The 25,449-nt window shown below is 43.4% G+C and overlaps 1 protein-coding gene and 1 long non-coding RNA gene across 3 annotated transcripts; one reads left to right on the forward strand and one right to left on the reverse strand.

The window, feature by feature from the left end:
• Positions 1–3,480: 3,480 nt before the first annotated feature.
• On the forward strand, positions 3,481–8,986 carry CRYGS (crystallin gamma S). Its single transcript, XM_083505342.1, has 3 exons — positions 3,481–3,720; positions 6,997–7,239; positions 8,644–8,986. The coding sequence occupies exons 1-3, from the start codon at positions 3,700–3,702 to the stop codon at positions 8,914–8,916; spliced, it is 537 nt and encodes a 178-aa protein (XP_083361468.1). The 5' UTR covers positions 3,481–3,699; the 3' UTR covers positions 8,917–8,986.
• Positions 8,987–16,375: 7,389 nt separating this feature from the next.
• LOC310708395 lies at positions 16,376–24,725 on the reverse strand. Of its 2 annotated transcripts, none has more exons than XR_014526993.1 (3): positions 24,468–24,725; positions 19,092–19,703; positions 16,376–16,971 (listed from the first exon to the last, which is right to left on the reverse strand). It is a non-coding gene; the product is annotated as an uncharacterized lncRNA (long non-coding RNA). The 2 variants fall into 2 exon arrangements; XR_014526994.1 differs by having other exon boundaries at positions 24,188–24,725.
• Positions 24,726–25,449: the final 724 nt, after the last annotated feature.

The raw sequence follows: 25,449 nt of genomic DNA on the forward strand, positions 1-25,449 counted from the left end.
GTGTCTAGTTAATTTTTTGAGCTGTACCATTTCAAACTTTTTTAATCTTCCCACACAAAAGGATAATTAAAGCTCAAATTGTTCTGTAGAAAGTAAATTGGTTCTAAGAGCACCACACTGAAATTCAACCTTCTGAGCAATTAATTGTGTGCATTATTGTGCATATTGTAGTTTCCTGCTTTTAAACATGCCAGTTGGCAAGTATTTTAATATCTAGAAAAATGTGCAGGATTTGGCTCATCGAATTAATTTTATTTTGTGTGTGTCTCTGTGCTGCATGGTTTAAATCCTGCTCATTTCTCTTCTCCCACATCCAACTCAATGTAACATCTGAATGCAGCTGATCTCAAGTCATGATAAAAACTGGGTTGATTGTGCACAATTCAATCTTCCTTTTATAGATCTGGATCCTTCTTATCACTTAGGCAATGTTTTTGGGTTTAGCAGTGGTCTTTGCCACATTGGATAGCTTGGTGAAAACAGATTTAGGAACTCCTTTGGTATTCTGTAAATGTGGTTCGTTTAGTTATAAGGTCAAATGCTTGAAAACAACGCAGTAGAAGCTTAATTCTGTGGTTGATTTAACCTTAATTCTGAGTAGAGTAGCAATCCAGAGGACATAACGGTAGGTAAAGTTTAGGGCTACAATTTGTGAATCACCAGGATTCTGGGAATAAATTGGTACGGGCTAGTCAAAATCAAAGGAGTGTTCACTTTGCTAAACACACTAAATTGATCTCAAATGGGACAGAGTCTCAAAAATGTGCTCTCCCAAGCCTACATTTCCAGCATGTTTGCACTCCTATCTTGGTAACATCTGCACTGACTTGATCACGTCCACAGAATGAAAGATGGCAGGATCCCCAAGGACGTGCTGTACAGGGAGCTGGCGTCATGTACCAGGCTCCCTGGCAAACTAACTCTGTGTTACAAAGATGTCTGCAAACGTGAAATGAAGGCTGGCAACATCAACCCCTCCATGTGGGAATCCCTTGCAGACAACTGCAGTGCCTGGAGACAGGGAGGTTAGGTAATCCATAGCAGTAACCAGAGGAGGAATGACCACTGGGAGGAGCACAGAGAGAAGAAACTCCATGGTGCATCTGCAGCAGCATGATTGGACCTTCATCTGCCCCAGCTGCAACAAAACATGTCTCTCCTGTATCGGTCTCTACAGCCACAGCAGGTGCTGCAACCTTCCAACAAGTTGACTTCACCCTCAAAGGCTCATTCCTTTATTTTCTCCTGAGACAGACGGATGCCAGAGTCCAGTCGTGAATGACTCTGGGGTTGCAGTGCTCATCTCGCTTTACTAGCTGAGGGAGCCGGAGTTTGTCCGCAGCAGTTTTTCCAGATCACGTGGCCAGCATGACTAAGCCACTGCTGGCGAAACCAGAGCAGTGCACGTAAACGCCGTTTACCTTCCTGCTAGAGTGGTACCTATTTATCTACTTGCACTTGGACGTGCTTTTGAACTGCTAGGTTGGCAGGAGCTGAGACTGAGCAACAGGAGCTCACCCCGTCACAGGGATTCAAACCACCGACCTTCCTATCGGCAAGCCCTAGGCTCAGTGGTTTAGACCACAGCACCACCTGCGTCGTGTCCCCAACTCTAGCCTCAAAATATTTGCAGTGGAAACATAGATGCCCGTAAAGAACTCTGGAAACAAGGTTTGCTTAACAAAACCCTCACCTCACCAATACCGCAGAGGAATTGCTCTGTGATATTGCCCCCTTCAGTCTGTGTAGAGCTTAGAGGCCCAACGCAGGAATCTTGTTGAATAAAATTATAAACTCAAACAAAAAAAGCAGCTGGTCCTTGCCTTCTGAGGCTTAGTCTTCTGAGGCCCAGGACAAGCGGCTACCCCTCCTGCTCTGCACAGGCCTGGCTCCTTTTGTCTCACATCCTCAGAATAATAAAAGCCCTATCATTTGCACCCACTTCATATAATAGTTTTAGGTGGATCTCTAAAAACTCAGTGCCCAAAGCCAAGTGGGTACAATATGCGATAGCAAACCAAGGTTTGCTGTTGTGTGATGCACAAAAGCATTCCCATATTATGGTCTACAAATAAGACATGTTGGCACTGCTCAGGGGATATTTTTATGGACCATCTCTGGAGCATTGTAGTTGCAGAGCTTCTGTGCTCCAGTTTAAACTCCTTTTCCATGTGGGTCTGTGAAGCTGAAATGTATCAATATGCAAAAGCACGGCACATACTTTAGTCAATGGCAGATAGTGTTACTGCCCCACAAACCCCTGGGCAGGATCCCAAGGGCCACATAGATCTGGAGGCCTCCTGCTGTAGTGGCACCAGTATTTTAAAATACTGTTCCTAATGAAATCAGACAGGCACATTTTTTATATTTTCTTGTTTGCTGAAAGCCTTTTTGTTTCATCAAACATTTTTAGAGAATTTATTACATCCATTATTGGTCATTTGTTCCTGGACTTTATTATTCTATGATGTCTTAATGGTTTTTATTGTATTTTGGAACATGCTGCTGCAATATACCTTATCAGTTTGCAGTTTATGATACCCTTAAACAATAAAATACCGTACCCCTTGAGCTGTCTTTCAGATGATTCTCTGTAAGCAAAGGCACTTTTCTTGCTCTGCTAATGTTGCCCAGTTTACCTTCTGACTCATGCAAGGTTGAGGAGCTGTGTGGTTTTCTAGATTTTGAGTCCCCCTGTAGGGTTTCTGTAGTTGAACTCATATCAATACATATGTCAAAGTTGGGTTGGGAATGTTGCCCCACTCCACTAAGATGGTACATGCCAGAGTGGTACTCTGGTTATCTCCCGCTTGACTGTTGCAATGTACTCTATGTGGGGCTACCTTTGAAGGTGAATGGGAAACTACAACTAATCCAGAATGCAGCAGCTAGACTGCTGACTGGGAGCGGACGCTGGGAACATACAATACCAGCCCTAAAAGATCTACATTGGCTCCCAGTATGTTTCCAAGCGCAATTCAAAGTGTTCATGCTGACTTTTAAAGCTCTAAACAGTTTTGGGCCTGTATACCTGAAGGAGCGTCTTCAACTCCAGCGTTCAGCCCAGATACAGAGATTCAGCTCTGAGGGCCTTCTGGCTGTTCCCTCACTGTGAGAAGTGAGGTTCCTGGGAACCAGTAGAGGGCCTTCTAGGTAGTGGTGCCTGCCCTGTAGAATGCCCTCCCATCAGATGTCACGGAAATAAACAACTGACTTTTAGAAGACACCTGAAGGCAGCCCTGTACAGGAAGGTTTTGAATGTTTGAGGTTTTTTGTGTTTTAATACTTTGTTGAAAGCCGCCCGGAGAGGCTGGGGCAACCCAGTCAGATGGGTGACATATAAATAATAAAATTATTATTATTATTATTATAGGGCAAGCACTTTTTATTTTGAATATTTCTGACAGGAGTTCAGTGTTCTGACTCAGCAAAGCATTCAAAACCTGATAATGCAACAGGCAGTGCTGAAAAATAAAAGGAGCAATGAAGCCTGCCTTTATTTTGTAATCCTGTTTGTTTTTCTAGAACAGATGAATAGCCTCAGAATCACTGACTCAATTTTTGGATCCCATTTTCATGACAAAGCGAATGTCTAGTCTAAAAATGAGCTCGCTATAAAATGAGGCTTCCTGATTCTGGCTCTGGCAGCTGCTTCTAGTTCACCTCCTCCTCCAGGAATATTTGCACCCCACATTGATCATGTCCAAAACTGGAAGCAAGGTAAGTATGTTTGTGGTCTCAGGATGCCTCTCTTCCACTCATTGTCTGCAAGAAAATGAACCTCTTCTAACAGGAATGCATTGTTTGCCAGCTTGGCAGAACCAAGAAAAGAGCAGATCCTTGAGTGGCTCCCTGTCTAAGGAGGCAGGTGGTTCATTACTAGTGGAAGACGTACCAGGTTAGATAATAAACAAACACCTGGAATAATTAGCGGACTTTCCTAGTTTTCCTGGTAGCAGCTCCAGCAGATATAATTCTGTCAAACTGAGATCAGTATTTGAAAATGACAACATTAGACAGTGTGAGATGCTTATTTCCTTTGTTGTTGTTTGTTCTGTGGAAGAGGAATAAAGAGGAACATGGATTTACTGGCGTGCTTTTCTTTTAAATGCGGCTTTATTTCACATACAGAATCAATAGTCTTGCAGAGGACATGCAACTCAGCTTGATAAACTTGCAGCATACTGAATGTGAAATAAGTATCTTTGCATGTGCTTTACATTTGTATTTATTTACAAGGCATAAAATGGGCAGAGAACCTGTGATCTTCCACATACAGTGGTACCTCTGGTTATGAACTTAATTCGTTCCGGAGGTCCGTTCTTAACCTGAAACCGTTCTTAACCTGAGGTACCACTTTAGCTAATGGGGCCTCCCGCTGCCGCCGCACCGCCGCTGTGTGATTTCTGTTCTCATCCTGAGGTAAAGTTCTTAACCTGAGGTACTATTTCTGGGTTAGCGAAGTATATAACCCGAAGTGTTTGTAACCTGAGGTGTTTGTAACCCGAGCTACCACTGTATTGCTGGACCACAATTTCATAATCCCCAACCATTGGCTATGCTTGCTGGGGTTGATGGGAATTGGAGCCTAACAAAATCTGGAAGGCCGTGAGTTTCTCGTATTGGGGATGCATGACCAGAGCTGTTGAATTTGGAAGGTCACATAGGCACAATTGTATTTTCTTTCGCATCATACTAACAAGCCAAACTGCAAAACCACTCATAATTACCTAGAGTCTACCATGAGATAGGAGAATAAGCTCTCAGAAAGGAAGCTTTCCTTGTGCTTCAAGTTATGACACTGCTTCACTGAGGGCATTTCCAGACTTCTGCTATTGTCAAGTGTGGGTCACTCATATTGACAAATCCAAATGGACAATTATGGCAGATTGGGAGGTCTCACATAACATACCCATTTCCCCACTTGATCGGTTATCAGAGTAAAAAACAAAGTGCATTTTGTCTGTGGCTTAGATGTCTTCCCTTCATGTTGCATCGCATATCTGTTGCTGTGCTATTTTGTCTTACATGTCCCAGCTGTGATTACTGGGGAGATACCGCCATTGCTATTGTAACTGCAATTTGGAAAGTGGTCACATAAGAGTAATGGGCACCTGTCAGATATTATCTGTGATGCTGTTTGTTTCAAAATCTAAGCAAATAGCTACCAACACCCCCACCCCCTTATTTGATGAGCCTCTCTGGGGAGGGCATGTCACCACTGAAGAGTTGGCCACCTATCACACCTCATTTGGCAGTGATACATGGAGAAGGGCACTTAAAGATGTGACGACTCCTCTCATCCACCCTAGTCCTAATCTGGATTGCCCAATCGGGTCTTTGTACAAACAATGAAGTATAGAAATACAAATGTATTGTTTTGTGTGACCTTTAGATTCTTGTTCTTCTAATTTAAGAAGAAGAGGCTTGACCAAGTTTGGAGAACACTTCCTGCCTCTGAAGTGTCAAGCAGCTACAACCTTTGGTACTTGGTCAGGGGTCCAGTAGGTAGACTCTGGTGGGAGCAGAGCTAATAGAAAATTGCTTTCTGTTTGCTCTGCTGGGTGGTGCTAGCAGATGGTGGGCCAGTGATGGGATTCTGCTGCAGGATTCATGCAGAGAATTGGGTGCAAATGTAATCCCCACACAACCACTTCCCCCAAACAGCAATCTGTGTACCCACTGAATATTTGTACGGTTTGAATGTGCGAAGCATAAGTTTACTGCTTCAGATAGAACATATTGGAGGAGGGGACAGCTGTGATCTCACTTTCCCTCCTCATGTTCCTATCCCTGGATATGTTGTCCAAATAGGGTTTGTGTGAATTGGCTTTGATGCACATTCAGAAAGGGACAGGTGTTTAAGGTAGCCTGGAGTTCCCCTGTCTTGAACTGAAATGATGATTCCCCGCCCCCTCTGGTGCTCAGTGTGATGCCCTTGAGTGAAGTAGCAGGATAGGATTCATTACCAAGCTGCCCATTTTCTAAGAATGTCAGAGGAGGTGTTTTTCCATGTTCCATCTTTAGGTGAAACACATCATATACAAAAGAGAGGGCCTTATCTGTGGTGGCTCCCTGACTGTGGAATGCCCTCCTGAGAGACATACATCTGCTACTGACAATATATTATTTTTGCATCAGGTCACAACCTTTTTATTCACGCAAGGCATTTTGAATTTTGGCATTTTGAGCTGGTTTAATAGCCTTATTCCTCCTAACTTTATTGTGCTGTTGGTTTGTTGTATGCTGTATTTGTAATTTTACATTTCTTTGCATACTGTCCTGAAATCTACATTTGGATGAAGGGTGGTTTATACATTTTTTAAGTAAGGAAATGCTGTGAGCTCAAGAGAGTCATGTCATCCATAAGAAATGCAAAATGTCATCTGTACCTATTGCTGTAATACTGGCTAACCTAATTGCAACCTTACCATAGACTTCCTGTTGCCTAAATGCTCTGTCAGCTTGACAGAACAGTGCCTGGGTTGTTTATGAGCCTTGGCATTCACCTAAGGTAACTAAGTCGCAGGTACTCTTGCGCAACTCTCTGGTACCTAAAAATGGAAGAGGAATTCCTAGTGGAGCTTGTTATTTAGGGATAGGAAATAAATTTAATTCGAACTGACCTAAATGCATATCAATATTTGAACTGAAATTTACACTTCTCCAAATTTTGTGATGCAGTTTTCCAAGCAAAACAGTGCACAGAAATAGTTTCAAAAAAGCTGTCAGGAAAATTGCAAAAAATGAGGTAAAATTGCATGTAAAATGCGCATTGTAGAGGATGCATTTTCCATAAATTTTCATGCAGATGTGAAAGAAATTGGAAACTGATGCAGATATGGGCCAAATTGGAGTTAAGCTTGGGGAAAAATAGGAAATGGAGAGAAACTGAAATTGATATACGCTCCCATCCCTCGTGTCCATGTAATTTTAGCCAAGCTGCACCATGTCCAGTGGAAGCATGATTCCTTTTGTACTTTGCTTGTGTTTCAGATCACCTTCTACGAAGGCAAGAATTTCCAGGGGCGTCGCTATGAGTCTGACAGGGACTGTTTGGATTTCCACACTGACTTGAGCCGCTGCAATTCTATCCGTGTGGAGGGGGGTGCCTGGGTTGTTTATGAGCGGCCAAACTTTGCAGGGAATATGTACGTGCTGACTCATGGGGAATATCCTGAATATCAACGGTGGATGGGCCTAAATGACCGCGTCAGCTCATGCAAATCTATTCAGCTAGTAAGTCGGACATTTCCTTCCTCTCTGTTTAACTCTGAAATCTGGGCAAATGGGATATTGACACTTGAGACAGGTTCATTTATAAGTCTCCCCTTTTTTTAAGTACCCACAGATCCTCACACTGTATCTGTATCTAATGTTATTAACATGGATAAACACTAAAACAGGGGTGAGGAAACTGTGGCCCTCCTGATGTTGTTGGACTCCAATTCCCATCAGCCCCAAGCAGCATGGCCCATGGTAAGTATTGATGGGAGTTGTAGTTCAACGACAAATGGAAAGCCATGGGTTCTCTGCCTGCATTGAAGAATGTGAAAGCTTTCTTGCTTCCGAGAGCCCTGCTGAATCAAAGCAAAGAGCCATCATCTAATCTGGCATCCTGTTCTCATAGTGGCCAACCAGATGTCTATGAGTTGATCCACCTAAAGCAAGAGTGGTCAGAGTGGTGCCCTCCAGATATTGTTGAACTGCAGCTTCCATCATCCCTGACCTCATGCTTTTGAGGCTGGGATGGTGCTGGAGGACTCACCTCTTTTGATAGAGCCTTTTGCCTGGGTCTGCAAAAGTTCTGGTAGGCTATAAAGCATGGTTAACAGAATGCATGTCGCATGGGACCTTGGAGTCTGATATGCCATAGGATATTAAAGATGATATATGCCATATTGGGAACAGCTTGCCCAGAGGGCTGAAGCTACAGCAACAGCCTCCTGGCAGCAAAACTACTGTTACTGGAAGGAAGGAGGCAGGGGGTTGGACTCGATGGCCCTTGTGGTCTCTTCCAACTCTATGATTCTATGATAACGATGATGAGGTAAGAACTCTGTCAGTGCACTGGCAGGAGTGCTGGATTGGCTTTGCCGGTGCACCTGTGGAGCCCCAACTTTACCATTGCCTCATTCCTCTGGTAAGCAGCAGCAACAACATTGCTTCTGGGAGGTTATTGCTGCATCTCCACTGCAAGCCACTCCTGTGCCATGTGCAATTCCCACCATTTGGTTTTACAACAGGGATGGGGAACCTGTGGTCTCCCAGAAGTTGAACTCCAACTCCCATCAGGCTAAGCCAGGATGACCATTGGTCAGGGATGATGGGAGCTGGAGTCCTGCAACAACTGGGGGGGGCACAAGTTCTCAATCCCTGTTCTATACTCACAATTGGTAATGAATTAGATCCTTCCTGCTTCTTGCTAGGGGGCACTGGCTGACAGGGGTCTCACAGAAAGTATAAAAAGTATAATAAAGATAACTAAATACACATAAAGTGGTGGTTGGTTCTGCAGCCACAATACATTCTTTGCTTTATTGGGTAATGTCTATTTTCCATCCAATATTGCAGTCTGAACTGTACACAGCCTCTGCTCAGCTCCTCAATAACATGTTGTGTTCTCCATCCTCCTCCTTCTAGCCCGGTGGAGGCAAATACCAAATTCAGCTCTTTGAGAAGGGTGACTTTAGTGGCCAGATGCACGAATCCACAGAAGACTGCCCTTCTGTCATGGATCAGTTTCACCTGCGCGAAATCCACTCCTGCAAAGTCCTGGATGGGGCCTGGGTTTTCTACGAACACCCCAATTTCCGTGGCAGGCAGTATCTTCTGGAGAGAGGAGAGTATAGTAAACCTGTCGAGTGGGGGTCTGCATCCCCAGTGGTCCAGTCCTTCCGCCGTATTGCAGAGTAATGGGCAGCATTAAGTCTAAAGCCGACATGAAAGCTGACTTGATGCCATAAATAAAGCACTTGTGAGTTCAGTTCCGCTTGTCATCATTCATGGTAAAAATATGTGTGTGTGTTTTCTTTAAGGAAGATGACTAATCTCTGGAACATCCATTCACAAGGAAACTTGAGTTTTGCTCAAATTATTGGGGGTGGAGAAGAAATGAAGTTTGTCCCTTTACTTTCTATGACAGCCCATAGAATACTGTTTTTGTTTGTTTGTTTTAAAAGGGATATTCCTAATGGTTTGGCTAAAACTGAGGGGAGTCAGAGGGCAAAGGTTTCAGGATTCCCTCCCATTTCCCTTTTTGACCCCACCTGCACTATACATTTAAAGCAGTATCACACCACTTTAAACAGTCATGGTTTCCCCCAAAGAATCCTGGGAATTTTAGTCTGTTAAGAGAACAGGGATTGACTATTAAACCACTCTAGGAACCGTAGCTCTGTCAGGGAAATAGAGGTCTCCTAGCAACTCTGAGAATTGCTGTAATTTCCATCATGATAATCCAACAATTGGTTCAACCTTCTCCAGCCTTCACTCTCCAGATTTGTGGATTATTATGATTTGAAATGCACTCCCTGCCCTTCATCCCCAAAGCCGCAGGGCAGCTTACAACAATTAAAACTCAAGGTTAAAAACAGTTAAAAACAATTGAGTGTCACAGAAAGAAGGTGAGTTTAAAAAAAAGCTACACTGCAGGTGTCTGAAGTCAGGGTAAAGAGGACTGCAGCTCCATTAGCCCTGGCCAGCACGTCTGTTAAATTGAAATAAAACTGATTTAAGTTTGTAGTCTTTCCAGCTAACTTAGTCTACTGTAAGCAGACAAAGAAGTCCAGGAGTACCTTTAAAGCTTCATACAATGATCAGATGAACACCCCAGTTTAGATAATAATAGTGGGGTGATTAACTCTTTACTGGAGTCTCTGTACAAAAAGCAAAATAAATAAATAAATGAAATAACAATATATGGACCCATGCGTTCAGAATTTCCATCTCAACATGGACATGTACAATTATAGAGTGGGCTTCTCATAAAAGCACTCTCAAGTATTGCTGAAGGAAGCACATTCAGTCGTGCACTTGAGAAAGCTCTTCTATATTTTAGATTTGTTAGATTCCATAGATAAGGTGCCATTGTATCAAGGGGACTAGTTAGAACATAGTCATAGCAGGGATGAAGTTTTCTCATTGCAGAGAGATTGCTCTGTTGTTCAGTGTCAAACAGGCATCGCTTCAATATGTGTTTTGCTTTACCGAGACGTAAAACTTAGTAACTATTGTGGCGAAAAGCCAAGAAGGCATAACCTTAAATTGATGGCTTTCATCCAGCTGCTTTTGTGGGAATCAGGCAGAACTAAAGGAAGCAAGGCAGTAGTGGCTAAATTCAACTCGAGTCAAAAGTTAAATGCCCTCATCCAAACCTGTGTGGAAATGGAGGGAAAACCAGCTTTGAATCACAGAGCAGCATTCAAAACACATCCTGGTACAGGGAACATTTATCTTAAGGTATTAAGCAGTGCTTTCCCCCCTAAAAAATGTTTATGGCATAGCTGTCAACGTTTCCCTTTTTTTAAGGGAAATTCCCTTATTCCGAATAGGATTCCTCGTAAGAAAAGGGAAAAGTTGACAGCTATGGTTTAGGGGTACTCTCATTTTCCTACTCATATTGAAATACTGCCCCTCAATGAGGCCAAACTTAGATTCACAAAATGTTTAGGGCTATGCATCCCCCTGCATCCCCCCAGAAAAAAAAGCACTGGTATTAAGGCCATGGAAGGTCTTGTGGGTTTTATAAGGCTCACCCAAATTTGAATCTAATGAAACAGTTGAGGTAAAGGTTTGGCCTTAAGAACTTCAAGCAGAGCAGCTATGAAATCATGACCTCATTTGGAAGAAATGCATATAAATGTTAATACTACTCATAGCTTTTTCGACCACATATTTTTGTTGAGCTGACCACATTCCAGAGGCCAAGCCCAAATACATTAAAACTCTTACAAGCCTTGCTTTTGGTGTAATTTTTTAATTAGAAAAAGGAGTCTTTTTACAGTTGATGCAGTTAGTCCCGCCCCCCTGAACCTCATGTGCGAAATTGAATCAAATGTTGTCCTTAAGTCAATGGATACTGCTTACAAACCACCCCTGGACATTTCCCCCCCCCCCCCATATTTATCAACCAAATGGTTTAGAACCAAACAATAATCTACAGTGGTTCTATCCTGCTCAAACCCTACCTGTTCATCTGCCAAAGTGGCTTCCTCTTCTAATCAGCTGGTTAGTGTACTGTGCAGGTGCTCTGCATAAAATTCCCCAATTACACTTAACTAGGGTTGCCATGTAGGGACGCGGGTGGCGCTGTGGGTTAAACCACAGAGCCTAGGACTTGCCGATCAGAAGGTCGGCGGTTCGAATCCCTGCGACGGGGTGAGCTCCTGTTGCTCGGTCCCAGCTCTTGCCAGCCTAGCAGTTCGAAAGCATGTCAAAGTGCAAGTAGATAAATAGGTACCGCTCCGGCGGGAAGGTAAACGGTGTTTCCGTGCACTGCTCTGGTTCGCCAGAAGTGGCTTAGTCATGCTAACCATATGACCCAGAAGCTGTACGCCGGCTCCCTTGGCCAATAAAGCGAGATGTCGGCCACGACTGGACCTAATGGTCAGGGGTCCCTTTATCTTTAGGTTTGCCATATTTCAAAAAAGTGAAAATCTGTGTATGTGAGAGTGTGTAGAAAGCAGCCTATTGGACAGAGGTTAAAATCTGGCCACATCCACTACTGGGAAGTGGCTCTCAGAACATTGCCAATAAAGGAATGCTGCCCTTAGGACGAAAAAGTTTTCCCGCCTCTGCTTTAAAGAACATATTGTAAACTGGCTTTATTTCCTTTGCCTGCAGTTAAGAACTGCAGTCTAGAGAAAGTTAGCAATGCTTACAGTCCAGTGAGATAAGCAGCAATTAGACATGTTTGGTTCCTTACCAAGCACCCCAGGTTGCGCCCCAAGTTCATTCCCGCACTCTTGATGCAGAATTCCCAATTCTTTTCTAATCTGAATAGATGTTCTTCACCTCTTTGCCACCAGGTGCCACCCTTTCTCTTCTTTCCTCACCCACAGAGACAGTTTGATGAAATCTTTGGATAAGCTGACTTCAACGCCCCCCTTCCACCCCTTCCCCGGTTATGTTATGCCTCAAGTCTTAGAAAATAACAAATGTTCATTTTGGGTGGGCATTTTCTTTGCTGGGTACTCTGGGGAACCTGAGAATTTTTGCATATCAAGCAAGGGAACGGGGGACTTTGGATAATGATATTCAGCGTATAAAGTGCACACTTCTATAGCAAGGGCCCTGCAGTCTCTTCCAGTTTGATATATGAGGTTATTATGTAGCAATGAGGCAGGGGTATGTGATGCTTGTCAGCAGCTACAATAATACAACCCTTGTGAATACTGTATTAATTAGGGATTGGCCAAGTAGGATGCACTCTCTAATAGGGCCAAGAGCGAGGAACTCTGCTTCAGTCTGGTTGTGGAAAGCAGGTGGTCACAGAATACAGTGGTACTTCAGGTTAGGTACTTAATTTGTTCCGGAGGTCCATTCTTAACCTGAAGCTGTTCTTAACCTTTAGCTAACGGGGCCTGCTGCTGCTGCCGTGCTGCCGGAGCACAATTTCTGTTCTCACCCTGAAGCAATGTTCTTAACCCGAGGTACTATTTCTGGGTTAGCGGAGTCTGTAACCTGAAGCATCTGTAACCTGAAGCGTATGTACCGTAACCCGAGGTACCACTGTAATAGAATTGTAGAGCTGGAAGTGACTACAAGGGTCATCTAGTTTTGCCCAACATGGAGCTCAAACCCACAGCCCTGAGATTAATAGTCTCATGCTCTAGGATGTTGTGTGATGATCAAGGTGTACTTGAAAGTGATGAGATGAGTAGTGGACTAGGGCCTCATCTGCACTACACAATTAACGCAGTATCATACCACTTTAAACAATGCTGATTATCTCCCCCGCCCCTCTGATAATTCTGGGAGCTGGGGTTTGTTAAGAGTTGAGACTTATTAGGAGGTTCCTCCCCCCCCCCCCGCAGAGCTACAATTTCCAGATGGGCTTAGCAGTCAATCCCTTTCCCCAGGTAATGCCGGGAATAGTAGCTGTGTAAGCCCAATGACGGTTTAAAGTGGCAACGTAGTGTTTTGAATGTATGGGGTGAAGGGGGCTGTAGGCCACTGAAATCAGGAAGAGAACAACTGATCTGATAGGTGACGGGCAACATGTTTGGATCTTGACACGCAGATGATATGAAATTGGCTCAGCTGCACTAGGGGCATGTATAAAGTGGCACTGGGCAGGAAGTGTCAAGTTCAGTTTAAGCTAGAGCTAAAATGGCGCCACAAACTCTGCGCTCTAGGAGGAGAAAGGTAACCATTCTGCAGCATATACTCCATGGAGACAATATCTTCTCAAACATTTTCTCAGGAGGGGTAATGGGATATCCACGAAGCCCAAAGACCAGCCACCATTTTGCAACCACTAAAATGGCCCAGACCTAGCATCATTCCCTGCTTCAAAGGCAAAGAATATTTGAAGACTATCCTGAAAAATGTCCCCTTTTGTGGGAGAAGTGGGTAGAAAAGAAAAACCTCTGGAAAATTTCTTCAGGGAAACTTGGACTCGGCTTTAGTTTAAACATGCCTCTTCCTCTCCAGGATCAAACTATGAAGAAACCGGTTCTACAAGTTCGCAAAAGCTGTCTATGCACAGCCTTGACAGGTTGGGACCTACAATGTTGGTACCAAGACACATTCCACCTCCCCACGGCCTCTCCAGAGGAGCTCAGCACTTTAAAATGTTCTATATAACAATAAATATTAATATAATAAATAAAGCAATAAGTGCAGGCCATGCTCAGAAACATGCAAACAAAAGATCAGGCAAACAAGCAACCTGAAACATGGCAAAGGGTGTCAGACTAGCAGCTGAGCCAGCGTTCAGTTGGCTCATATGCGTGTGGTATTTATTATAAGATTTGTTACCTACTTTTCACTCTTAACCCCAAATTGGGGTGTAACACCATGTCTTGTCATTTCAGTTGTGAAGATGGGAGACAGCTGTACTTGGCTCCCCTTATGACTGAGGGGCACACTGTGAGCTCGCTTCTTATTAGGGAATGTTTGATTCCAAATCAATCTACAGACGCTGTATCATTCCCCACAAGGGATTCAAATGCATGGAGAAGTGGTTTTAGTGGGAAACAGTAGGAAGCATCAAATAAGCAGCATGCAAGTCATTTCCAGGAGTGAGGATAGGTCAAGGTCAAAGTCATAGTGCCACTGTATTCTGCTCTGGTCAGACCTCACCTGGAGTACTGTGTCCAGTTCTGGGCACCACAGTTCAAGAAGGACACTGACAAACTGGAACGTGTCCAGAGGAGGGCAACCAAAATGGCCAAAGGCCTGGAAACGATGCCTTATGAGGAACGGCTAAGGGAGCTGGGCATGTTTAGCCTGGAGAAGAGGAGGTTAAGGGGTGATATGATAGCCATGTTCAAATATATAAAAGGATGTCACATAGAGGAGGGAGAAAGGTTGTTTTCTGCTGCTCCAGAGAAGCGGACACGGAGCAATGGATCCAAACTACAAGAAAGAAGATTCCACCTAAACATTAGGAAGAACTTCCTGACAGTAAAAGCTGTTCAACAGTGGAATTTGCTGCCAAGGAGTGTGGTGGAGTCTCCTTCTTTGGAGGTCTTTAAGCAGAGGCTTGACAACCATATGTCAGGAGTGCTCTGATGGTGTTTCCTGCTTGGCAGGGGGTTGGACTCGATGGCCCTTGTGGTCTCTTCCAACTCTATGATTCTATGAAAGCCTGGTTTGTGTATGTTGAAAAAGGGAGATTGGGGCAGAACTGGTCTCACTTTGTGTGGGGCCAAGTCAATGGTCTACTGATTGTGGGCCCTGAATGTGAGCCCATTACAGTCAGTGTTACATCTGTCTTAGACCACTGTTTCCCTGAAGGATCTTTGGGACAGCAGTTTTAGGAGACAATTGATAAATCCTTCAATAGATACTTTCTAGAACTACAATTCAACAGGCCTGAATTAAAATTAAAATTAGATGTCAACCACAGGTGGAGTGAAGATGCCTGTAAGTGAGCTACAGTTACAAACTTCTGGCCTTTAGGGGGCTCCTGTAGTTTTATAGTTGATTCTTGGGATTCTTCTCTTTTTACTGTCAGTGTTACAGAGACACTGAACCAGTCTGTTAACCTGCCATTTGAGTCTCAGGTGACTTCCGTGGCAAAGAGCGCTTATGCCCAACTTAGACTGGACTGTCCTCAGTTTTCCATTACTGCACTCTAGGTGGGGCTGTTACACCTTCAAGGCTGTCCTTGAAGAGGGACTGGAAGCTGCTGCTGGTGTGGCGGACAGGTTGGTGAGTGGGGGCAGCCTGATGGGAGCATGTGTCACCAGTCCTGAAAGCAATGCACTGGTTGTCTGTGAGCTACCAGATCCAATTCAAGGGGTTAGTACTAGTGTACAAAGCCCTAAATGGCTTGGGACCCAAGCACTTCCTCCAATATCAGTGATCTCTATGATAGTTTAAGAGCACAGGAGACCTTCAGATAGCGGATGGTGGGGCAGGGCTGGAGAAGAGAAGGTTGCAGTCAGGAATACGGTAGATAGAGATATGAAAGCAGAGAGATAAAGTGGGGTAGCAGCAAAGTCATGGAGGGCATTATAATAATATTTACATAATGAATAATAGTATTTGCATAGCACTTTTGTGCATCCAAAGCACCTCACACAAATTTTCTTATGTATATTTTTTGGAACAGTTGTGATGGGGAAGCTGTGGGGTTGGACTTGAAGCACCAAAAGCCCTAGTCACCATGCACAGTGGCCAGGGATGGAGGGAGTTGGTAGTCCGGCAATAGATGGAACCACAGGTTCTCCATTTATGCTCTGACGTATAATTATTAGCATTATTATGTCCAGTGCTTTCCCCCCCTTAAAAATGTTTAGGGGTACTCTCATTTTCCTACTCATACTGAAATACTGCCCCTCAATGAGGCCAAACTTAGATTCACAAAATGTTTACGGGTATGGATACCCGTGTTCCCCCAGAAAAAAGCACTGATAATGTCTGTGTCTCAGAGGAGTGTGTGTGTGTGTATGTGTGTATGTAGGCCAAAGCTGGGAAAACAGAGCCTTGTCTAAGTCCACCTGGCAAGTTCCTAGCTGAAACGAGAATCCCAGCTCCCACTCTTAGCTAGTACAATATAGCAACTTTCAATAATTACAACACTAACAACACTCCAGGCCTTTGTGCGATGGACAAGCAGGTTGCTTTTAAAGATCTGAAAAGTGTAATATCAAAAAAGTGTAATATCAAAATCAGAACATCCTGTGATAAGGGCGAATACACATAAGTCATGATGACCCCTACTCATGAGACCTCATTTTAGCACTGCTGCTGTGACAACTGAGGCTCCATGTATCCGCATCTACGCATACAGAGCATTGCCCATCACTTATGCCAGGACAGCTGGGCCAGGCATGACTATGTAAAGGGGGAAGCTGAGTAAGATTTGAGTGCACGGAAGCCATTTTGCTTGCTTGTTCCACTTGTCCTACATTAGCATTTCCTTTGAGTGTCCTTTTATTGGATTGCTTGATCTGCCTAGCACCAAAATGCAATTATCAGAGTTCCTTTCTCTCCCCTCCAAACGGCTCTTGCCCTCTGGTGAATTTCACATTGTGCCCCAATGTTGGCAACTAATACGAATAACAATAAAGTGTGGTAGGTGTTTTAGAAAAAAAAATTTTTTTTAGATTACTTTTTCCAGTGGGGGCTCCCTTGTTGGAGCAGCAGACAGAACAGAGTGGATATGGATATGAGCCACAGACAGAGAGCAAGCAATCGGAACTGCTCAGCTGATGCCTTGCCTTGACAGCTAATTTCCATTTTTCAGTATCAGGGGGTCTGTTCCAGTAATTGGCATGCAGATTGTGTCTGATGGGCCTGTTAGACAGAAGAAAAGAATCTGCTAGTTAGAATAAACCAACCCCAGGCTGATGGATGGGGCATAAGGAGGTCATTCCAAAAGAGAATATATGTAGGTATATATACCACACACTCTACATAGCATGTATATAGAAATTCACAGTCCGTGCCCTCCCCTTCGCCCCTTCTCCCTTTATCCTGCAAAGTCTAATTTATCATGTTCCATTGAGACAAATCCGGCTCCATTCCCCTCTCTCTTTCCCTTTTTCCCTTTAAGGGATATTTGATGGAACCTATTCTTGGTTTTAATAACAAGACGGTGGGGCAAGGAAGAAATTAAAGTGGTGCCATGGTTCATTACCAGCCCAAGATCCTCCAGAACTGGCCCAGTTGTTAATTACACTAAAGGAATTAATTCCTTTCCTCCATCATCCTTAATCCACTGGGCAAGCAGGGAGCTCTTTGAGCCTGGCAGAAAATCTGGGCATTTGTATTTGCTCCCTCTACTTTGTCTAAATGATTGTTTATATTGGCTTTCAAACTTGGGATCTTTTCCAGTGCTGAAATGCGTTGGGCTGCAGCAACGTGGCCTTGAGTGTGCCGACTCAAGCTGTGCAGAGGTTTGGAGGCAGTTTTGTCAATGAGTTGCCACTGATGCACATTTGTGTGTGTGGCCCGCCTCTGGTCAAAACAGCTTGACAGGTTTTGTAGTAACTTTGACCAATACACTGGAGAAGCCCCCCAAGAGAGAAACCAACACTGCTGGTGTCTGTTGGGTGGTGCCAGTGGGAAGCTGCATACTCAGCTCCCCCCATAATACCTACAGCAATTTTGAATTGTTTTCATTTAAACAATTATTACTTTTTTAAAAAAGAGAGTGGGTGTGGTCATGTGGCTTTTTGAAAAGTACAGTGGTAGCTTGGTTCTCAAACTTAATTCATTCCGGAAGTCCATTCCAAAAACAAAGTGTTCCAAAACCAAGGTGCACTTTCCCATAGAAAGTAATGCTAAATGGATTAATCCATTCCAGACTTTTAAAAACAACCCCTAAAACAGCAATTTAATATGAATTTTACTATCTAATGAGACCATTGATCCATAAAATGAAAGCAATAAACAATATCACAATCAATCAATCAATCAATCAATCAATCAATCAATCAATCAGTAGCTGAACTGGGTTCCACACAGTCACAAAAACAACAAAAAGCTGCAAAAGCAAAAACGCAAAATAAATAGCATAAACTGACAGACCTCGGTGTAATACTCAAAACGGAAGTATGGCACTCAAATTGAAAGCGTAACACTCAAAACGGAGCACGTTTGGCTTGTGAAAAAGGTTTGCAAACTGGAACACTTACTTCCAGGTTTGCAGTGTTTGGTTCCAAGTTGTTTGAGTACCAAGGCGTTTGAGAACCAAGGTACCCCTGTAAAAGTAAACAACAATGAAAGGTTGAACGAGCACCTCCAGTTTCTTTAAAAGAGGAAACAGAGTTTCTCTCTTCTCACTATCTGCTATTTCCCCTGCAGCAAACACCCCCTCTCTTTCATTACATTTGTGCCCTTAACTTATCAAGCTACAGAAAGAGGATCTCAATGATAGTGCCACCATGTTTACTTACATACAGTAAGTAATTAGCAGAGCTGGGCAGTGGAAGTGTGCTGGGCCCATAACCTTTGTTGGTTGGACTCCAAATCCACCCAACACACCATGGGAAAATGTGGGATATCAGTCTCATTGTTCTATAAACTTTTGTGCCTTCCACTGCCAAGAGTCCCTTTCCACTTGTTACACGGCTAGAACAGCATAGTGAGTAGGCTAGTTATAATGACTATAGCAAAGGCAACTGTTTGCTAGAGTCTTCTGCATCTGATGAAGTGCACTATGGCCCACAAAACCTCATGCCATAATAAATCTGTTGGTCTTTAAGGTGCCACCAGACTCTCTCTCACTCTCTCTCTCTCTCTCTCTCTTGCTGCAGGAGGCTTGATGTGGCTATTCCTCTGGAAGCCATTTCCCTCAAGAGTTCTCTGACTTGGAATTTTAAATGATATTCTGAATATTCAGCAGATCAGGTGCCTAAAGCCAGTAGCATTGTAGGTGCCTGCAGAGATGTATTTTTAGGTTAACTACTTACCTGTGATGGAACTTGTGCTGATAAATGGGACCTGCAACAAAATGTTGCTGCATGGAGTGTTCCTGTCCAGGGTTTCAGCCAGGGCTTGGGTCCGTATACGCCATTCCACATACAACCATTTTTTGACCCCCACAACAGAAAGTCAGAACTCTATGCCCACTGTGTATGCTTAATTCTCATAGGTTAAAGCGAAAGCTTTTTTTCTTTTTGCAAACTTTGGGGTTCCTCTAAACCTGCTGACCTCTCTCTTTCATGCATGGATGCTGCTATTTTTTTTCTACTAACAGCATTCCACTCAGAATGAGGTATCCTGGCAATAAATCCATATTCCCACAGCTTTTTTTTATAGATTCAACATCACTACCAGTTATACCAAGGATGTCAATAGCTTTGATCTCTGGAAGTCTGGCAATTTCTGTTGCTCTTCTGCTTCTGAACTGAGGACATCTCTGTTGGTCCAAGGTTAATATCAAGTTGTCCAAGTTCATATTTCTGAGACTTCTGAAAATGCCTTTGCAATCCATTGCTCACATATTGCTGTAGTCCAGCTCTTTTGCAAAAATGTCCCTGCCTTTGTTTTTGATTCCTGTTTAGAAATGTCCATATGGCAACCTGTGAAGGGGAACAAAGAGGGAAGGTTGAGAACAACATCCAGCCTTTCTCCACTTATTCCACTGGCAATCTCTTGCTCTCTTTTAATATGTTGTTAAGTACTAGCTCTTAGTAGGGTGTCCTGCTAGCTTAACTATAGTATGCACAATGTGGCCGTGAACTACAGGTTGAAAATATATTTTCTATTCTTTCAGAATTGCCAGGGTAGAGAATGGCTGTTAGCATTTGCCCTTGAATATCTAATTATACAATTCTGGCTGCAATGTGTACACAAGGAGAGAGATGCGTTAGCAGCAGCTTGTAATGGATTGGTGAGCCTCCACAGAATTGAGCAATACTCAGTGGGAGAGGAGTGCAAAAGATCAGGTCCTCTAAGCAAAGTAGCTCCTCTGAGATATTCAGAGAGGAAAAAAAAAAAAAAAAGAGAGAGAGAGAGAGAGAGAGAGAGAGACTGGCTAGCATGGGGCTTTAAAAAGCACTATCACACTCAGTAAAAGAGGAATCTGATTGGAATTGGGGAAAACTTCAGAGTACCCTGTTAGGGACTGTTAGGGTAGCCTCAGTGACTTCAGTACTGTTGCAGTTACAAGATACATTCTAAACCTATGGTGGCTGAGAGGAGGACATTGTGGGAGTTGTGGGAAACTGGTTTTGGAAATACAAGCCTAGGGAGAATAATAGAATCATAGAATTGTAGAGTTGGAAAGGACTTGAGGGTCTTCTAGTTCAATCCCTGACAATGTTGGAATCTCAGCTGAAGCATCCATGACAGATAGCCATCCAGCCTCTGCTTAAGAACCTTCAAGGAAGGAGAGTCTACCACATTCCAAGGGAGTCCATTCCACTGTTGAGCAGCTCTTATGGCCAGAAAACTCTTCCTGATGTTTAGTTGGAATCTCCATTCTTGTAGCTTCAAGCCATTGGTTCAAGTCCTGCCCTCCAGAGCACGAGAAAACAAGCTTACTCCATCTTCCATGTGACAGCCCTTAAGATATTTGAAGATGGGCTGTGAGGAAAGCTCAGAATGATTTGAGAAATGCAGAGTATGCAACAAAAGACTCCAGAACATAAGAAGAGCTCTGAGCAGCCAATCAGATGCCTATGGACAGCCAGGAAGCAGAAAAGGAGGCGTGACTGTCCTCTCTGCCTGCTGTTCCCCAGTAACTTGGTTGTCTGAAGCCTTTGAACTTGGAGGTAGCCACTGATGGCCCTATACTCCATGAATTTGTCCAATCTCCTTTTAAAGCCACCCAAATTGGTGGCCATCACTTCCTTTTGTGGCACTGGATTTTGTCATTTAAGTTGGTGCCGTGCAAAGAAGTATTCCCTTCTGTCTGTCCTGAGTTCCCCACTATTCAGATTCATTGGATGACCATTGGTTTCTGGAATAATTTATGGCTTTCTTAAGAGGAAGCTAAGACGGGGAAAATGTACTGCAGCAAGGTGGGCATTAGGAATGCACCTTGTCCTCTGAGCAAGCCTGAGGCAGAAAAGTTAAATTGTGCCTTCCTCCCCAAGGCGGTAAAAATGTAAGAATCAAAAATACAATAATTGGCAATTTACTGCTCTTTAGTGAGACCCCAAAACTGTTGAGCCAATTCTCCCTTCCTAAAGATAGGATATCTCTGTCTCTGGAATAGATAAAGTTGGGCACACAACTAAAACGACCAGTCATTTTAGGTCCTCAGTACAGGCCATGAATAGATGTACTTTTTGTAATGAATGATATTGTCAGTTGTTTATGAAGACAGACTATGGTTTCCCTTTCCTACTTTTTCGAGGGGGCAGGGGAAAGAAAAGATATCTGAGAAAATGTATTATTTATTATTAAATGTTCTACCCCACCTTTCAACGACAAGTCCCCAAATCTGCTTACAAGAATTGAAAAACAGCACACAATAAAATCACAGCAATAAAGGCATTTAGTAAAACAGGGACCTAAAAGAAATAGGAGCAGCAACATCACAAACCACAAGAGAATGGTTAAAGCACCTTGGTGAAAGTGGAATATCTTCACTGCTAGAGAGGGTGCCAATCAGGCTTCTTTAATCTTGGTGCTACTACCAAAAAGGCCCTGTCATGGTTCAGAAGATGGTACCATGACAAGCACCATGGAGAGTAGCTTTGAAGATGGAAGGATAGGTGATATTGTATTAAAATGTTTGACATATTGTTGGACGCATTGGCTTGGATCTTATAGATCTCTTGTGCAGGGCCAACCTTACTGTTAGGCAAAGTGAGGCAAGCAGACACATTTTTGTGGGGTTGGGGGGAAGCTGTGGCAGCTCCTGTCCTAGCTGTTCCTTGTGGGTTTCCTAGCCAGTCGCCTCTGTTAAAAAGGGGGCTGCGTGTGCCACAGGTTTGACATATACCTCCTAAACTAGCCTGCTGCCCTTGAGTGTAGTGGCAGATGCCATCTCACTGCCCGTATTCAGCTCCTAGTCGAGTCATCATCTACAGGGCAGCCTCTCTTAACTGTGCTACAATTAACTGAAAGCCAGAATGAGGCAACATTATGTGGAATGTTAGCATCCAAAAATGTGTATGTAAAGCGTTAAGGTTTAAAAGGGCTGTAGAGCAATGTGATGCCATGTGCATGAGGCAATTGTCATTTGGTTCAGTTATTAACAATCTGGGCAATCTTAACAGAGCAGCAGATATGTTGTGTTGTGCTGCGGTCTGCCTCAGAGTCAAGAATGTCAGCCAGTCTGTAAATGTTTGTTCGTCTGTAACAGTTTAGTGTATGTAAGATGTTTTAGCAACTAAAAGAAACATCCACCTGCGTGGTATATATATTTAATCTTCAACTGCAAGTACAGTAGCTACAAGTTACATGTTCTATATAAGAGCGTGTTTTGTGTAGTTATTATAGGAAAGAGAACTAAAGGGTCAAACAACCCAGGGCTGTCTTCCACATACTCTGCAAATGGGAACTAGAGTCTAATTCCCCACACATTAGAGGCGGACTTCTCAGTAGCGGCACCTCATCATGGCACCCCCTTCCTTCTCAGATATTGCTGGCACTGATTCCTGTCAGTTTTCAGCATCAGCTGAAGATCCGCTTATTTGCGCAGGCTTTTAGGCAAGGACTGATGGTTCATCATTGTTTATTTTGTTACCTGTGTATATTCCGTGCCTCTTTTGTTTTCATATGTGCTGTGTGCTTGATAGTAATGAAACCCGCTCCAGGCTCGCTTTGGCAATGAAGGAGTTGGTGACAAATATTTTAAATAAATAAGGACACTATGGTTGCTGGGACTACAATGAATCTCTGTAGCTCTATTCTTCCTGTAATCTAACGGAAACCGATTGCCTCCCTTCCCCCCACTCACCATTCTGTTTTTCACCTAGGCTTCTTCACTAGAAAATGTCAAAGACGTTAATAAGACAGGATGCGCTTTGTGCCAGGGGGCGTAAGTGATATGCTTAGGAATGAAGAATATTCCTCTGAATGTTGTCAATTTGTAACTTTTCAGAGATGCCTGGTGGCTGCTTAGCAAGGGGCACGGTTATCTTTGAAAGTGGGGATCAGTGCGCAGATGTTCTGCCTGGTCTCTTAGATAGTGTTGCATAGTCCCAGCGGGACATGCAGAATTTTCTTTTTTTTTTACTAAAAAGAAAAGTTTAAACATCCAGCAGATCCTGGTTGCCTGTATGTATCACTTGGGCTAATACAGTATGACACCATTTAGTAGCTGGCTTTAATGATGATGGCCAGAATGCATGTCCTTAAAAAATGCGGGTATTAGCTACAGTGTTCAGAGCAACTGAATTCAGGAATGAGTTTGTAAGTGTAAGGTAAGTGAATATGTGAGTACAAAGAAATATCTTTATCTTGCACTCAAGAATGTAGAAAACAATCCTCCCACAATCCAAACTCTGAAGGTTTATCTTACCTCACTGACTAAAATTGACTTAATAGACTTTCTCTCCCTTCAGGGATCTCTGGGAATTATAATTCTGTGAGGAATCTCAAAGTATTACCACCCTCATTGCATTTCCACTCCCAGTATTCTTCGGAGGAAGCCATGGCAGTTACATTTAATAAAGCAGATGTAAGGCTATAATATAGAATAGGGATGTCGGAGAATTCTTGCATAAATAAGAGCAGAAATTGCAGGTGTTCGCTTATTTGTCCATGTCCAGAACAGAAATCAAGGCAGGTAATATGATTCATATTTGATGCTGTTGTTGCTTTCGGCCTGCAAATGATACATGACTGATCACATTCTGTCTTCCCCCACCCCAAATTTACATTGAGTTTCCTTTGTATTGAAAAAATGTGGTCACATTTTTTCTGTAATTATTTTTGTAAGCTATGCAATTTCTGCAATTAATTAAGTCCGTTGTGTAATTTTGCCACAGCAGACAATGAGTTGGATAACATTGTTTTTGATGGAAGATGAACTGCAGCAGGACAGAAAAAGTGTTGCATACACCGTAAGTCTTAAAGAAATAGCCATCAATTTAAGTATAGTATTTACCTTTGTGTAGTACAAGTCAAAGCTTTCTATGTACAGTCACACCTCACACACGCCGTCTTACAAATCCTTGACCTTTCATTTAACCTCAGGCTGAATTTATGTGGATGGGGACCTTTTTCAATCTAAGGACTGAATTCCCTCATGGGCAACTTTCCTACCTAGGGCCACATGCCAGCAGTGGGCAGAGCCAGAGGCAGAAGTGGGTGGACCAACTTTTACCTGATTTTACCTTTGTCATTAATAATAATTAATGAGCAACTTGTTACTTTTGTTTACTTACAAAATGAGTGTGGCTAGTCTCTGCACCTTGGCATAATGGAGAGATAAGTCATGAGTACTCTGGAAGTAGTAACAATGGGAATGGAGAGGGTGAATGATTTAATGCGAGTGTAGAGGTTAACAAGCTACTCTGGAAAAATGACCCTGTGAGCTACTTCAAACAAAATGGCTGCCCTGCAGGAGTTACTCAAAATGGCCTCTGTGGCAACTGCTCCATCCAACAAACCATTCATCTGAGTCACCTCCCATGGTGGGATTTATCTCTGCAGCACTGACAGCAGTTTCATAGTTACTCAGAGACAAACCCCATGGGATACTTGACCCTGCTGGATGAACTGGCAGTGGCGTAGCGTGGGTTGTCAGCACCCGGGGCAAGGCAAGTAATTTGCGCCCCCTAACCCGTGGATTTGCGCCCCCTAACCCTAACCCCCAGATGTTGCGCCCGGTGCGGCCGGCCCCCCCTGCACCCCCCCACGCTACGCCACTGTGAACTGGTACAAGTTAAGTAGACTGATGTGTGAGCCACATTTATGGCAATAAATAAATACACATTGCTTCTCTTCTGATATCTGATGCCAGCACTGAGTACTTCCCTTACTTCAGAATGGACCTAGCTTGCATATCATTAAAAACACAAGTCCCCAATTATCCCCATAATGTCTTAGAATAGTCATGCTCTATTTTCAATATCCAGCAGAGGGAACCAAAGGCATACTTAAGCCACCCTGCCTTCAAGCGAGCAAGTTTCACTGACATCTGCTTTCATCCCTCGGTTGTGAAAAGTAGTCTACAAATCCTACTCAAAATTCCTATTAACTTGATTTGCTTTGAATTGATGGCTAAATGAATAGTCGCTTGACTGGCAACATTTGTGTAATGGATTGCTATTGCTATATAGGCTCCGGGGGACAGAGGAGAAATCGATAAAAGGTTACGCCCTTTTTGTATTAACATGCATTGTATTTAAACGTGCAAAGTGTCAA

The sequence above is a fragment of the Podarcis liolepis genome, assembly GCF_965112155.1.
Source record: "Podarcis liolepis genome assembly, chromosome: 5".
In the NCBI taxonomy this organism is placed as follows: domain Eukaryota; kingdom Metazoa; phylum Chordata; class Lepidosauria; order Squamata; family Lacertidae; genus Podarcis; species Podarcis liolepis.

What these genes read in the sequence shown, in the direction of transcription:
- CRYGS (XM_083505342.1), top strand. Translation starts at nt 3,700, where the DNA reads ATGTCCAAAACTGGAAGCAAG. An exon ending in TGTCCAAAACTGGAAGCAAG is followed by an intron (nt 3,721 to 6,996) that starts GTAAGTATGTTT and finishes CTTGTGTTTCAG; the next exon opens with ATCACCTTCTACGAAGGCAA. An exon ending in CATGCAAATCTATTCAGCTA is followed by an intron (nt 7,240 to 8,643) that starts GTAAGTCGGACA and finishes TCCTCCTTCTAG; the next exon opens with CCCGGTGGAGGCAAATACCA.